Source organism: Besnoitia besnoiti, chromosome IX (assembly GCF_002563875.1).
Source record: "Besnoitia besnoiti strain Bb-Ger1 chromosome IX, whole genome shotgun sequence".
Classification (NCBI taxonomy): domain Eukaryota; phylum Apicomplexa; class Conoidasida; order Eucoccidiorida; family Sarcocystidae; genus Besnoitia; species Besnoitia besnoiti.
The window spans coordinates 1,512,809-1,526,559 of NC_042364.1; the positions used below are offsets into that span (position 1 = coordinate 1,512,809).

The 13,751-nt window shown below is 55.1% G+C and overlaps 4 protein-coding genes across 4 annotated transcripts; 2 read left to right on the forward strand and 2 right to left on the reverse strand.

The window, feature by feature from the left end:
* Positions 1-1,468: 1,468 nt before the first annotated feature.
* On the forward strand, positions 1,469-2,644 carry BESB_013870 (uncharacterized protein; the record flags this gene model as incomplete). The annotated part of the gene is made up of 2 exons (XM_029360117.1): positions 1,469-1,601; positions 1,863-2,644. 2 exons carry the CDS (start codon positions 1,469-1,471, stop codon positions 2,642-2,644), a joined length of 915 nt encoding a protein of 304 aa, XP_029216784.1.
* A 1,441-nt stretch (positions 2,645-4,085) lies between these two features.
* On the reverse strand, positions 4,086-5,660 carry BESB_013880 (MORN repeat-containing protein; the record flags this gene model as incomplete). The annotated part of the gene is made up of 4 exons (XM_029360118.1): positions 4,086-4,190; positions 4,555-4,623; positions 4,733-5,014; positions 5,403-5,660. 4 exons carry the CDS (start codon positions 5,658-5,660, stop codon positions 4,086-4,088), a joined length of 714 nt encoding a protein of 237 aa, XP_029216785.1.
* Positions 5,661-6,093: 433 nt separating this feature from the next.
* BESB_013890 (uncharacterized protein) lies at positions 6,094-6,723 on the reverse strand (the record flags this gene model as incomplete). Its single annotated transcript, XM_029360119.1, has 1 exon — positions 6,094-6,723. One exon carries the CDS (start codon positions 6,721-6,723, stop codon positions 6,094-6,096), a length of 630 nt encoding a protein of 209 aa, XP_029216786.1.
* Positions 6,724-10,400: 3,677 nt separating this feature from the next.
* On the forward strand, positions 10,401-13,751 carry BESB_013900 (uncharacterized protein; the record flags this gene model as incomplete). Its single annotated transcript, XM_029360120.1, has 5 exons — positions 10,401-11,483; positions 11,708-11,996; positions 12,387-12,956; positions 13,121-13,215; positions 13,572-13,751. The coding sequence occupies 5 exons, from the start codon at positions 10,401-10,403 to the stop codon at positions 13,749-13,751; spliced, it is 2,217 nt and encodes a 738-aa protein (XP_029216787.1).

The window sequence follows — 13,751 nt, forward strand, 5'->3', positions numbered from 1 at the left end:
GCCACTCAGACTGCTTAATCTGGGCAGATTTGAGCGGACGCGTGGACAGAAATTTTCGATCACTGAGCCATTCGGCAACGATCCACGGCTGCGGAAATACAGGAGAGCGACCGCGTGGGTTTTTCAACTGCATGCGCGCATCGCACCACGAGAGGACAGCGCCACAGCGTCACGCACACATGTCGCGTACGTATGTGGTAGGCGCGAACGAGTCTACAACAGCTGCGACGACCCTACAGAAGAAAACAATGTCTATCAAGTTTATTAACTTGATGGAAAATGACTGCTCACCAAGCGCGGTGGGATTTACCGGACGCAACTGACAACTTTAAAGAATTGAAGTAGACGGCACGCAGTGCTTCACGGCGCCCGCGAGCCAGTTCGGTTACACGACGCCAGTACCATACCCCTGGCATGGAATCACATAAAACTCCTCACACCGAACTCTTCGGATGTATAAATATAACGGTTTGCTAAGCTTACAGTTTGGTGGTTAGGGTCGCGCAAGCGCACCGTAGTGACCGATGAAGTGTCTCGTGCGGCGAAGCTTTCGGCGACAGCCGCAGAGACGCGTTGTTCTCCAGACGATCGTGCCCGTTGAAAACCGTGCATACAGCGGCTCAACGTGTGCAGAGGCTGATGCAGCGCGGTGTGTGGACCGTATGCTTGACGAGAGACGGTTTAGCCTTACGAGTGTAACGCTGCCGCCATAGCACACACACGCATGACTAGCTCGATGCATAACGGATAAGACAAACAGGTTCTCGCCTTCCTTCTCTACGCTTCATAATGCGGCAGTCTACACAATTTTCGTGTAGTGCACCTTTTTGTGCACACACATGATAGGGCGCGAAGGACTTCTGCTCAAACTCATCGCGCAGCGGGGGTAGGTTGAGTTTTTTTCTCATTTTCTGTAGTGTTCAAGTAGGGCATGCGTCTTTTGATTCAAAGCCAGTCTGAAAGCCGTCTTCCTTTGTTAGAGAGCGGAGTCACCACCGCTGGTGGCATTTTTTACATCGCACGCGAAGCAGTCGCTCCTAGCCCGCCAACGCGTGAAACATTGTAGCTAAGTCAAGCGTGCTCCGAGAACACACGGCTAACTGCGTTGATCTGATGTGGTGGAAGAAGGACTGTTCCCTCTCATAGAAGATTCCCCGAGGTCTTGTCTTCTCCTGCGGACGCGTCGGGCAAGATATGCTGACGGCAGCAAATGCATCATCTCAGCGCTGCGTTCTGTTGCAACACCCGTGCGCCTTAGGAAGGCTAACAGCGAATCCCGTCAGAAAAGATTACGAAAGATACTATCTGAAGGTAAGCTCTCGTGGGCCTGCAGGTGCAACGAAAGCATTCCATTCGGATTGGAAGGCTGCACACGTTGCGGACCCCAAGCTGACGCCCCTGAACCTTGACCAGCGGAAGGTACGGACGGTGCTCGCCACAGGTGCAGTTCATCTCTTTCGTTATTGAGATGGAGTGGACTGCGCCTACTACGAGTCGGGCGAGCGGCCATTGTGGAATCGTTCAGATCTTGATTGAACTCGGATTTGGATTCACACTTCTGGAGGCGATGGCGAATGACCGGCTGGAGGAACGCTATCGCGGTAAGGCTGCCTGCCTTCTCTAGGGTGGGACACTTTATATAATCGTTTTGGGGCAGTCGGGTCAGGCTGGCATGCCTCCACTGGTTCGTTTTCTCAGACTGCCGGATGCATGCGGTACATAGTGACAAGTGGCGCCGGCCCTCGTTCCGATCTTGCCCAGGAGCGCCGATGGCACTGCTTAGAACTTGAATGCTCTTTTCTGGTATGTGGTGGACCACCGGATACCTGAGCCACTAGTCGGCGTGTTGCTGCTTTGCGCAGGACATCACATCGAGGTGACGGAACGCGAGATGCATCGACAGTATTATCCGTGGCCGGGAACCCTCCGTAGGCGTTTGGCTGCCGGGGGCTCCGACCACGCTGACAATTGCCGACTGTCTGGTGAGCACCACGAAGATAGCCTAATCAGATGCATGCAACGGCTGCAAGCGGGGTCATTTACCGGCACGCATGATCAGGCGACGCATACAGGGCCTCGCGTCACAGCTCGGATATGGCATACGCAGTCCCCCCGCTTGCCTCCTCAGGACGTACGGGAAGCACAACACCTAGCGCTGAGTATCTTGCGAACGCACGACCCGTGCAGCTGTTGCCAGAGACGCGAGGTGGTGCTTCAAAATTTGCTTTCCGACGAGAAGGTCGCTCGACACAGGGAAGAGACCTACTTAGACAAGAGGGATGCGCACGAACTCAAGTCGATTCGTACCCGGAACCGCACCCGACGACTTGAATACGACAACTTCACCATCGCGAATGAGAAATGCAAAAAGCAGATGCGCAAGTCGCATCAGGCGACACTTCAGCTAGCTGAGAGCCTGCGACAAGCATACAGAGACGAGGGCCTTCTGGTGGCTGGGGAGGAACTGCTGCGCGTGCAGGAGGAGATGAGTGCTCTCTACGAGTCTCCAGAAGGAATGTACGACGAGGCAGAGCTTGAACAGCAGCTAGAAGCACTCCGCCACCAACTCGCGACTATCCAGGAGTTTCGCAGCAGACTGAGGGGCCGCCAGGAACGCGCCACGAAAGGACCGTCGAGTCATTAGTGCGAAGACAAGCCAAGTCACGTTGCCACCTCATATGTCCATGTGTAGGCTTGGAAGATGTGCTGGTTGCCCTTCTGTCCGAACAGTTGTAGTGCCTGGCAAAAGGTGCCTGTACCATCAAGCCTCGGGGAGGCCGGCGGGTGAGCTAGATTCCAGCTCAGTAACAATAGCGTGAAGGCGGCTTGGTTGGCGCCAGCAAGCTTGTGATGAGGACATCCGTATCAACAGTGAAACGGGTGATGATGGGCACGCCCTCTATTGAGAGAACCGAGCACTCTTCTGGGAGTGCCCCCCTTTTGTCACAGCAGTCTGGGTCTTTCCTCAAGAACTTGCGAAATGTGTCAGTCAACGCTGCCGTTGTGAGAATCTAACCCTGCAAGAGGAAAGTAATATTTTGAGGGCATTTCTACGCAAGTTCTTCCTTGCGTCGCTGCAGGCGTATGGCTTCCCGTCAAATCTGTCGGAGGCATGGGGCAACCTTTGCGGTGACGTTCCTGGGCCACGCGTCGCTTATTAGGTGAAGGAGTTGTTCCCGAGGGTAGATTCGCCTCTTAATCCTCGATCCGGAAGATGTTGTGCTTTTCAAGACCACCATGTTAGGTGCGTAGCGCTGCCCTCCCACTGAAGTATCAGTCTAAAATGGACGTGAAGGGTGAAGGAGCGCCTCGCGGATGCTTGCTTCTGCTAATAGAGACTTCGAATGCTTGAAGACAGGATTTTCATTCTGTAACTGCCAAGACGCAATATGAAGCAGAAGTGGCATTTTGGGTATTCAACCGCCTCACTCTAGGCAGAACGGGGGTTGCCATCAGTCGCGTTGACGGCAGCGGAAGGCAGGAACACATGTCGTATCAGTGCTGTCCTTCGCGAGTGTGCCGCATGCAACTGGCGTATCCTGCGACAGAGAACGGCCGTTGCGCGCCCTGAGGAGTGGGACACTTTTTTCATACCGACTATGACGTGGGTAGCTTATACGAACTAACATACAGGTCGGAGGCAACATCACTTTGCCAAATCCAGCGGCATTGCGATTGAACGCGTCTGTGAGCAAGCCGTAACGCTGGTGCACGTGATATAGATAATCCGACTTAATCGTGTTGCTACGTAAAACAGTTTGTCATTTTGTCCTTCGCCACTGTGGCGCTTACGAGACTATTATTTTTCGTGCAGCGCATTGTCAGACAATGGTTAACCATACGTACGGGCAACAAAGTGGAACCCCAGCACAGAAGCCCTGCCGCCCAGCCCCAGTGCAGTTATATCAGATTGATGCGTTTTTATTCGTGAGACAGGTTTACCCATGTGCTTGGGCTACAATGAGCTACGTACCACTGTTTTCTCTGGTACTGCGTAGAGGCATACCGCGTCAGCCATATTCGATTACACCGTGGACTATGAATCGATAATGTCCATCTTTCAATATGTGGACGCGCACCCCGAATTACTGGAGGATGCCGCCAACAAGCCACTTGGTTCTCCTCCCGTTGCTCCAGGTGCCAGTTTTGTAGGGTCCTGGCGATCTTACATAATACCGACCTTGTCCGTCCTGGTGAGGAAAACGAGAAAGCAGAGGACAGCAACTCTATGAACACCTCCCCGCGCTCTCACCCCCGTCGCCGCTCACAAACATAGATCTCCGCGCATCCACAGAAGTTACAGTGCTGCTCCATTTCTCGTTCTAGAAGTAAAGACAGGCCAGATTCTCCGATGTGCCCTTGACGCACGGGGCTGCTCTCTTCAAGACGTGGCAAGTTAGAGGCACGCCCCCTGCAGAGCTCGATGGAAGGCAGCAAACTGAGTTTGCACTGGTTTGGGTTATCTTCTTGACATCAGAACGTGGCCTTGGCGGGAAAGGAGCGAAGCCACGGTGCTACCGTCTCTGTCGCAAGTCGCCCATGGACTCATCCTACCTGCTTTCCTTGCCTCCAGAAACCCTTGTAGCTTTTGCCGTCGTCCCACGTAAACACGCCAAAGCCATGCTGAATCGCAGCTCAACAGAAACACTGCGGCCATGTGCTGCCCGCCTACCCCCATTGCGCACACCAAACTTAGTGACACGCCCGTCACTTACGTTCTGGTGCAACATACCTTCTCGTCCATCCGATATTCTCCTTCATAGGTCCGCCCACCGGCCCAGGAGAATATTCCAAACCCATCCATCGCTCCTCGGTTCCAGTGCCCACGATACGCATTCTCTCCAGAAGCATCGAAAAAGCACCCGAAGCCGTGGCACTGGTTGCCACTCCAACAGCCATGGTACGAGGCACCCGTATCCCACTTTGAGGAGCCGGGTCCTTCCTTGACACCGTTCCTGAAGCTGCCTGCATACGTTGCACGTCCTCCTTCGGACCGCTCGACCCCATAGCCGTGCTGGACGGTACAGAGCAGCGTGACAACGGATTCGCCACACAGCTGTACCTAACTCTAAGTCTTTAGCTCCTGTCGTGTCGGTGAAGAGGTAGGTGTTCCCATGTGCACTTTCCTTGCGGCCGCATCCTGGCGGACAGACTCGGAACCTTAATTCATGGTTGGGCAACTGAATCCTTGATACTGGACTTGAAGCACCGATACCAGCACCACGTAATGTTCAAGTATTCGTGGTGTTCTAGAGGGAATATGTGGGAGGCCCGCCCCGTGAGGCAATACGTCACCGACAAGGATGGGCACGCTATGCCGCTTGCGTAGGGCTACCGGGTTTTGCGATGCTGAACAAGACCGACCGGAGAAGCCACCTCTGAGCGCAGCCGGCCTTTCTCACCTGTAAATGTCTCATCCACGTTCCTTCATACGTGGTTCCGTCATGGGATTGAAACACGCCCACCCCACACGCGAAGCCCTTCTTCCACTCGCCAATGTATTCGTCTCCATTGGCGAGAGCGAAGCGACCTTTCCCATCTGGAAGGTTGTCGCACCATTCGCCTTCATAAACAGTGCCGTCCCTCCAAACTTGTCGTCCCACTCCGAAACGCTCGTTTCCCTTCCAGCTGCCCGCGTAGATGGCTCCTGTGTTTTCCATGGTAGCCGCATGGGAGGACCCGAGCAGCTGCTATGAAATGCCGGACGGCTTGGACAACACTCCAGCATTAGCAGCATGGGGAAACTCCAACAGAAAACCCCAGCCTTCGTTTTCCTCATCACCATGCCAATCCCACCACTGTGTCAGATATCTGTGGGCACAGCCACCATTTGAGTATAGATCGATTTATTCATTCGTGTAGCCATGCTGTTGCAGTTGATTACAGTTACAAATTGCTGAAACAGAGATACCTACATAGCCACATGAAACTACACAGACCTGAGCAGAAAGCGAGCAACCCCGAAGACAGAATAACAAGGTGAAGCGTCGTCGGGGTTTCGAGTAAAGAACTCGCGCCAAACTCTCCAACCATGGGCGCAACTGCGTTATCTCAGGCCAGGAACGGATTCCCGCGCCGCTTCCAATTCTGACCTTAGTGTTTGCAGGTGCGCTGACCCGAGGAGAATTTGTGAGGAGGACGGATCTCGACGATGGCGGTCTTCTTCATTCTCCTCGTCTCCAACATATCTTTGACAAAGTACGACGGCACATTAGTCGCCATCCTTGCTTGCTCGCCCTCGTGACGGAAATCCATCTCGGGAAGCAGGTCTAGCCCAGCGCAGGTTCCATTCCCCGGCGGTCTGTGACTCCATCGTCCTGCCTCCTGGTTTTCAGGATTCCTCTGTTTGCAACGCTCTTCCTCTAATTCTTCAGCCGGAGCCGCCTTCGTCCCGCGTGCTCGCGTTCTTGCGCCTCTAGCAACGGTCTTCTCCCACTGTTGCTGCCCTCGTGGTTCTTTAGTTCTCCCACGTACATGTCCAGGCATTCCACCGGTAACTCCTGACATGCTCTCGTTGGTTAGAGTGGACGAACTATGAGAAGCATAGTCTCCGCCCTTGTGTTGAGCTGCCTCATTCCCCGAACTCCGGACTTTGTAGTGCTGGTTTGCTCGCTCGTGGCTTTCCCTTCTCTGGCTCTGTTGCACACACCAGGGCGCGAAAGGCCCTGGCGACGAGAGTAAAACACCCGTTGAACTGCATAGGCTTCCCAAAGTTGCCCCCATCGTATTGGCAAGCTTAGTGTGCCACAAAAAACAAATACGCTAGTGCCGACGATGACCTGGGAAGACGATGCCTCGTCTTCGCAATCCCTTTGGAGGATTCCGGGAGAGCGGACTGTATCCCGGGGGCTAATGATGGCAGACTCATAACAGTATAACACTGACCACGAGAGGAAAGACCCCCAGGCGAACAAGCGGTTTTGCTGCTGCTATAACGTCTCTTTACGTGAACAGCGAACACAGTATACATCCGCATCCTTGTCGCGTGCCGACTGCTCATGCCGTGGTCGGTGTAGAAAACGTGGGTGTGCAGCCGTGAACTCTTCAGGCCCTTCATACACGTCCCTGTGTTTGAAAATAGACTTTCGGCCGTATCCAGCCATGGACAAATGAATTCAGTTGCGAAGACGAGACGGGTTACGGGAGACAGTTCCACAGGCCCATTAGAGAAAATTGCAAAGACCACCTCGACGGCGGCCGAGTCACTTTTTTCAGAGCATCCACCCTGATCCTGCCACGATGAAGCGACCCCACGCACGTTATGATCAGCTGCATCAAGGGAATGAATAGGTCGCTATTAATCTAAGTACCAGCGGAAGGCCTCCAATCCCATGGCAGCATGGGGCTGTCAAAACATCCGAGCGAAAGGCGCATTCGCCGTTTCATTGCGTAGTGTCTGCATGTGCTACGGAGAGAGCCAATGGCGAACTGAAGGCCGAATATGGCGGTGCACTACGAGTCTGCACCACGACTTAACGCTCACGGCGCCCCACACTTTGGACATGCAGAAGGGAAGGCTATCGATCCTCAGTTGCTCTCCGTATTTGGCCCGCCGAATACGGAGGAAAAATGCTGCGCCCTTTTTGCAGGGAGCCACGAACCTCAAGCGAACCGGTCCCCGAGCAGTTGATAGTTAGTGGCCTGGCGGCCCAGCCAGCTTTGAGTGTGTACGCCGCACCCCGGAGCATGCGTAGATGCTGAGCTTCTTTCGCTACTGTTCCGAGCTATAACAAGCATAGAAGTTGCGGTTTTTGACTCTACACTCCGGAAATTTCCCCTTCCCCAAGAACAGTCGCCCCGGATTATCTGCGGCCCTACCGAACACCGGTGACATCGAAGCAGCTACGTTGTGGGGGTCGCCGCCATTGACGGAGCTGCCGTTAGGCACACGAAGATACCAATCGTACATGGGCAAGGCAAACCTTCCAGAGAGCAAGGAATAACAGTGCTGCCTTCGTGAAAGCTCGTGCCCCTTGATCCCGCACGCTTGACGGAAGAGACAGCACTTTATTGGGGGTCAACCTTCCGATCATCTGTTAGGGGTGGCAAATGTTCGCCAAGGCGTTTGACGCCCGCAAGCAACTGAGAAGGTCGCCGCACTGTTTGATTTATACTTCATTATGCCTCTTTAATGGGCTCCGTGATTATGCGCTACGCGAAGCTGCGAGAAAGGCTAGGAATAGGGCAACTTTCCCATGAAACCATGTCCCACCTCTAGGAGAGCAACCTCTTGCTTTTATCTGGCGCCTCGTGTCTGCACGAAAAATCAGAATGAGTCATTTTTTGTATGGTCGCCCACAGAAGAGGATTTGCTTGCTTGCACTCACCACTCACCCCGTACAGACACATCCGTATAAAATCCACGCACAGACTGTTGACAGAATTTACGGTTTTTGTGAGCCCGGAAACGCCGGCGCGGTCTGCGTGTCACCTGTATACGCTCACAGCATGCGACATCAAGCTTCCACCTCACCGGCCCCAGCTTTGCTCCCTCCTGCCTTCACAGTTCGACTCGATTTTCTGCCTGCTCTGGCACTTCGCTGATGAAGATAGACCCCCGAGTCAATCTCGCTGTCCTGATGTGACATTCAACACCGCAAGGCATATTCAGCCTTCCCGACCGTAGGCTGATTGAATCTTTGCTCAACTGGGGGGACGACATGATACGTAGCATTCATCTGCCGCTGGGATAAACGAGGAGAACGCCGAAGCGGTGTGCACTCCCGTCCAGTGTTGCTGCAACATAGCGCGGCCGATAACGTCTGCTGATGCCGCTCCCATGTGTGCCTCCCGGGGGCTAGGGAAACACGGCTCAGGTCCTCCCGCCTCGAAGGCAGTACGGGCCTGACTGCGGGAAGGGTTTTCTCCGCTGCGTTTGCTCATGTACGCTATCACCAGTTCTGGCAGGGAGCTGAGATCTGATCACCCACGCGAAGAACTGGACAACATGGCGTTGCTACAGATCTCAGTGCACTTGCCTCTACCGTGATATTTTAGCGTGCGCATGCGCTCCCGTTGCCGGCCTCGCGACTGCGGGCGCCGCGTCTCCGAGCTAAACTCCAACATTAAGAGGAGACACTACAAACTACTCTCGAGCACGGAAGAGCCGTTAGCAACGGCAATCTTGCAACGCAACGTTGGCTCAGAGGAGGCTGCTCCAAACACACTGGAGATATCACGGGGAGGAAGTCACGAGACACACGCAACCGTTTCTTGATCTTCCGCTCGGCGCTCTAGCTCCCCGTGCATTCTACACTAGCGAAGAAGCAGAGAATTTGTAATACCACCTTCAGATTCGGGCAAGAGTCCGAGAAAATCTTGCCTTCTGTTCATATTTCGAGTTGTCTTGACACTCTTTCCTGCGCGTACCCTCGTACACTGACGCTGATGCCCGTTTGGCAGCTGACCGGTCCATGCTCTTCCGTCATCACTACGTAAAGAAGCGCATCACGCATGCATGCACAGCACGCCGATGGTCTCGCTAACTCGCTACATTTCGGACGACATTATGAAATATTTGCTAGACCTCATACGTAACCGAATCTACCAGCGTAGGTCTCCCTTGATCAAATTCCTCTGCTGTGTCCGTGTATGGCGTCGCTGAGGATGGAATTGTGAAGGTTTCCTCTTCGCTCACCAGAGCTCGCAAAACAGCTGACTACAGCTTTTGTCACATGGCCAGTCCTCCATATTCTCGAACTTCTTTTTCCCGGTGGCCGTTGTCTTTCTCGTCTGTTGATTGCATTCAACCTTCACTTTTTTCTTGAAGCGCTCGACTTCTGTCTTTGCGCCTCTCTGAAGACTGTCGCGCCCTCAGACCTACTCTGTTGTTCCCATTTATTTGCGCGGGCGCTAGAGTAATTTCGTTATGACATACTACCAGGAGACACACAGACAATGAGCACTCGCTCCAACAGAGAAACGAATGACTAAAAAGAAGAAGATGCTACCTGTACATGTGCTTTGGCTTCTATATTCGCATTCCCGCGGCGTTTTGTCCTCTCGCATGTGACAATACCTTCTTAGAATGAACCAGAAATTCGACTTTTTGCATGCTTCCGTGGTAAAGCTTCTTCTCGTTGCTGTATAAGCCCTGTATCCATCATCCGCCGGCCGAGCCGCGCTGCATTGTACGTCCCTTGTTTTGCCTGTCGCCGGCAAGGTGATGCCGTCAGGCCCCATCGCAGCACTTTCAACTCTGTCTGTCTATCCCTTTGGCTTTTCGCGCACCTCCCCAAAAAGGGAAATGATGCGTTGCTCGGACCAGAGAGTGTCGAGTCTGTTTGCCTGTTGTGACGCCTCCGAAACAGTTCATCTGTGTTTTTGCACTTTCGGAGCCTCTCTCTTCAATCGACCCCTCGTCGAACGTTCGAGCACTGAACCCGTTTCTCGGCAGAGTCATGGCTGACGGAACTCGCGAGAAAGCCAGCGATACACCCTGTGAAATTAGCGCGTCGTTGAGCCAGGTGCGACCAGCGGAGGACAAGGGTTCAAAAGGACTCTATCGAGGCGGGCTGCATGCACCAGGCAGCGAGTTGCCGGGTTCTGACGATCGTCTCAGATCTTCTGTTGTCGGCAGTCTTTGTGGGGGTATGTCGTCGCTGGAGAGTCACGAAACTTCGCTGAAAGCGTCTGCGGCAACACCCCGCTCAGATCTGCAGTCGACTTCATCCGGGTCCGTCCCCTCTCCGCGTCTCTTTCCAGCTGATAAAGCAGTGGCGCCAGAGTTGACTCGGCAGCACGATGCGTTGGGCGTTCGAAGCATGCGCGCAGGACGGGGCGCCACAGACGGAAACTGGCACGAGCGTTCACAGCTGGATTTAGGAGAGAGTCCGTCTGGAGAGCCTGGCCTCTCCCACGTGCCTGCCTTGCACCAGAAAACAGAAGAGGAGGAGGCTCGACATCTCCAGCAAGAACAGCAGGTGCGCCTGCTCATGGATAAGTTGCAGCTCCAAGAAAAAGGAGAACCTGAACAAGGCGCCGGGCCTCCAGGCCTTAGTGGCAAGGCAGCGCAGCTGGCTAAGCGATGCAAACGGTCTTCGGTGCTCTGCTGCCGATGTCGCCAAACTCCTGTCCCGAGCGCGGAACCTGGCGGCCGCAGTTTGAGCGGCGCGGCGGAGAGTGCGAGTGCTCTCAAGCAGGCGACAGGAGGATGCGATGGAGAGGGCAGCAACCAGATGGAGGTCACCGCAGCGCCGTCGATGCCTTGCGAAGAGCATGATTGCTGCTCCTGCTGTTATTGCTCCTGTGGCAAAAACGGCAACGGCGACGGGTCCCCGTCGCGGAAAAGCTTCGGAGGGGGGCTGGATGCCAAGCAAACAAGCGACGCCTCGGCGCGCGACTCCTTCGCGCCGATGCCACACATGTGGCGGCGGCGGCAGTCGTCGGGCCGGATCATCTGCATCGAAGGCCCCAGCAGACCTGAAACGTTCGAGCGCAACCTCCGCGAGCTTTCTGAGGAGTTCCCCTGTATCCATCAAGGTGTAAGTTCCCCGCTAGCGTTACGTCCCGGTTCTTCGACCGGGACTGGACGTGCCAGCCTGCCCAAGCTAACGCGAGAGGGAGACTCGTGCAGTTACGTGGACCTCTTTATGTTTGCAGAGGAAGCCGCAGGACTCTTGTTATAGAGCGGAACGTTCGTGGCCATGACGGGGAAACCTGCGGCACTCCACGGCGACTTGCGTGTGCTGTCTTGCTCTGTACGCAGCTGATAATCTCCCTGCTGGAGACGGCAGAAAACAACTTGTCTCATGCTCGGCAACTGGTTCAGGTGGTGAGCGACACAACTCTGTCGTCGGGCGCAGGCGCCGCTCCTCGGCGACAAGACAGCCTCGAGTGCGAGGCTGAAGACAGCGAGCTTGGAAGACAAGGCATCGGTGGATGTTTTCTGTCTGAAGCCGGAACCGCCTTTGCTTCGACTCCAGAGAGCGTCGAGTGGGTCCAGGCGCTCTCGTGGCGGCCGGCAAGCCGGAAGCGACAAATTGAAGGCGAAGACGGTGAGATAGAGGCGGGTCGCGCTAGGGCATCATCTTCGCACAGGCATTTCGCTGGTCGCCATACGTCAGCAGGCCGAGGAAGACGCTACGTGCAGTCCACGGCGACGCGGCGTATACGCGCGGGTCGCGGTGCCATTGAACGCGCACATCTCGTGGCGGCACAGTATACTCACGTTCGATTCGTCTTCGCGACCTGTTCATTGCCCCCCTTCGCCTCGCCCCCCCTTTCGGAGAAGGAAAGTTTTCTGTGTGGTGTCGACGCAAGCTGAGAGCTTTGTTCCAGGCCGCGGGTCTCGAACCGGGCGACGAGTCAGTCGATGCGGCGGGGCAAGCACACGTGTTTATGCCTCTAGTAGTTGAGCCTTCACGTCTTTGAGTTCCTGCTTGCAGCCGAGCATTCGTCTGACCTCCACTCTTCGCGTGTCGATGCGTCAGCGACCTTTCCCAGACCAGCGGGAGCTGCGACGTTCTGCCAAGCGGAAGGCGTTCGCGCAGCCTCTCCGCCTCTGCCTGCGCCGTCCGGCGCGGCTTGTAAGTCTCTTTCTTCGCGTCGACCCCCCGCATCTGCCTGTCGGACAGACACGACGCACGGAGCCTCGAGCGAGCCGCCAAGAAGCAGTCGACGGCGAAGTTGGAGCGGACGCGACGCACCGCCGGGCCGAGATGAGAGCGCAGCCTCCTTCGGAGCGGCAGGTGGCGTGGGCATCAGCGTCGAACTCTGGTCCTCTGAGTGGGCTCAACGCATGCTGCGGGTGATCTACGGCGCCACAAGCGCGGAAGACGCCAAGACAAATGTAGCGACGCTCATGCAAGAGCAGACAGAGCAACTCCTAAACATCCATGCCGGCGCCGTGTCTCTCTCTTTCGCGCGCCCTAGGGCAGAAGAAGGACTCGACGCGGGAACTCCTCGCGGACCGTCTGCGACCCGGAGAGGCCTCAACGGGGCCGCGCAGAGTCAGGGTACGAAATCGACGACACAAGAGAGGATTTAGGGTTTAGGGTTTAGGAAACATACGCCTCCATTTGTTCATGCATCTGCCAAGCGGCGAGCAGGGCGGCCCTCGGGATCGAGCCTCCAACGTAACTGGGTAAAAATAGTTGCTGACTCTTTTTGTGGGCTTTAGAACGTCACGACGAGATGGAGAAGAAGCTTGAACTTCTACAGAACGACAAAGTCCTCCTCGCGAGAGCTGTCAAGACACAGCACGAACGAATTCAGGTAGGCGCCCGTTTCTGCAGATTTACTGGTGATATGAAGCGCAGCGTTTCTGCACCTCTTGACTCGTCAGGGAAGTCTCGAGATGGCAGACAGCAATGGCGAGCGAGAGAGGAGAGTCTACCACAGCTACCTTTGCAGCTTTCGTGCCGTGAGTGGATATTTCAAGTTACGTATTAAAATGAGCCTTCTGTGCAGGCGTGCTGTCGCGGAGTGTGTCTACCTACGAGTTCGCCGGCGGTGCCATTCTCCTGCATTCAGGTGCGTATGAATCCTCGGATTTGACCTTCCTTGGCTTCACGTAATACTCTGCCAGATTACCTGCTTTTTTCTGCCGCTGTGCTTTCGCGTTAACGCAGAGTTTGCAGGCCTCCCTTTCCGAGAAGACAGAAGAACTGGAGCGCGTATCCGGAGAGAAGCGCGCCTTGGAGCAGGATTTGCGGAAGATGAAAGACGCAGCGGCGGCTGTCCTGCTGGGGCGCTCTCTTCGAGGCGGGAACCTGTGTAGAGACAGCAATAACTCTTTCGACCGATCGTAA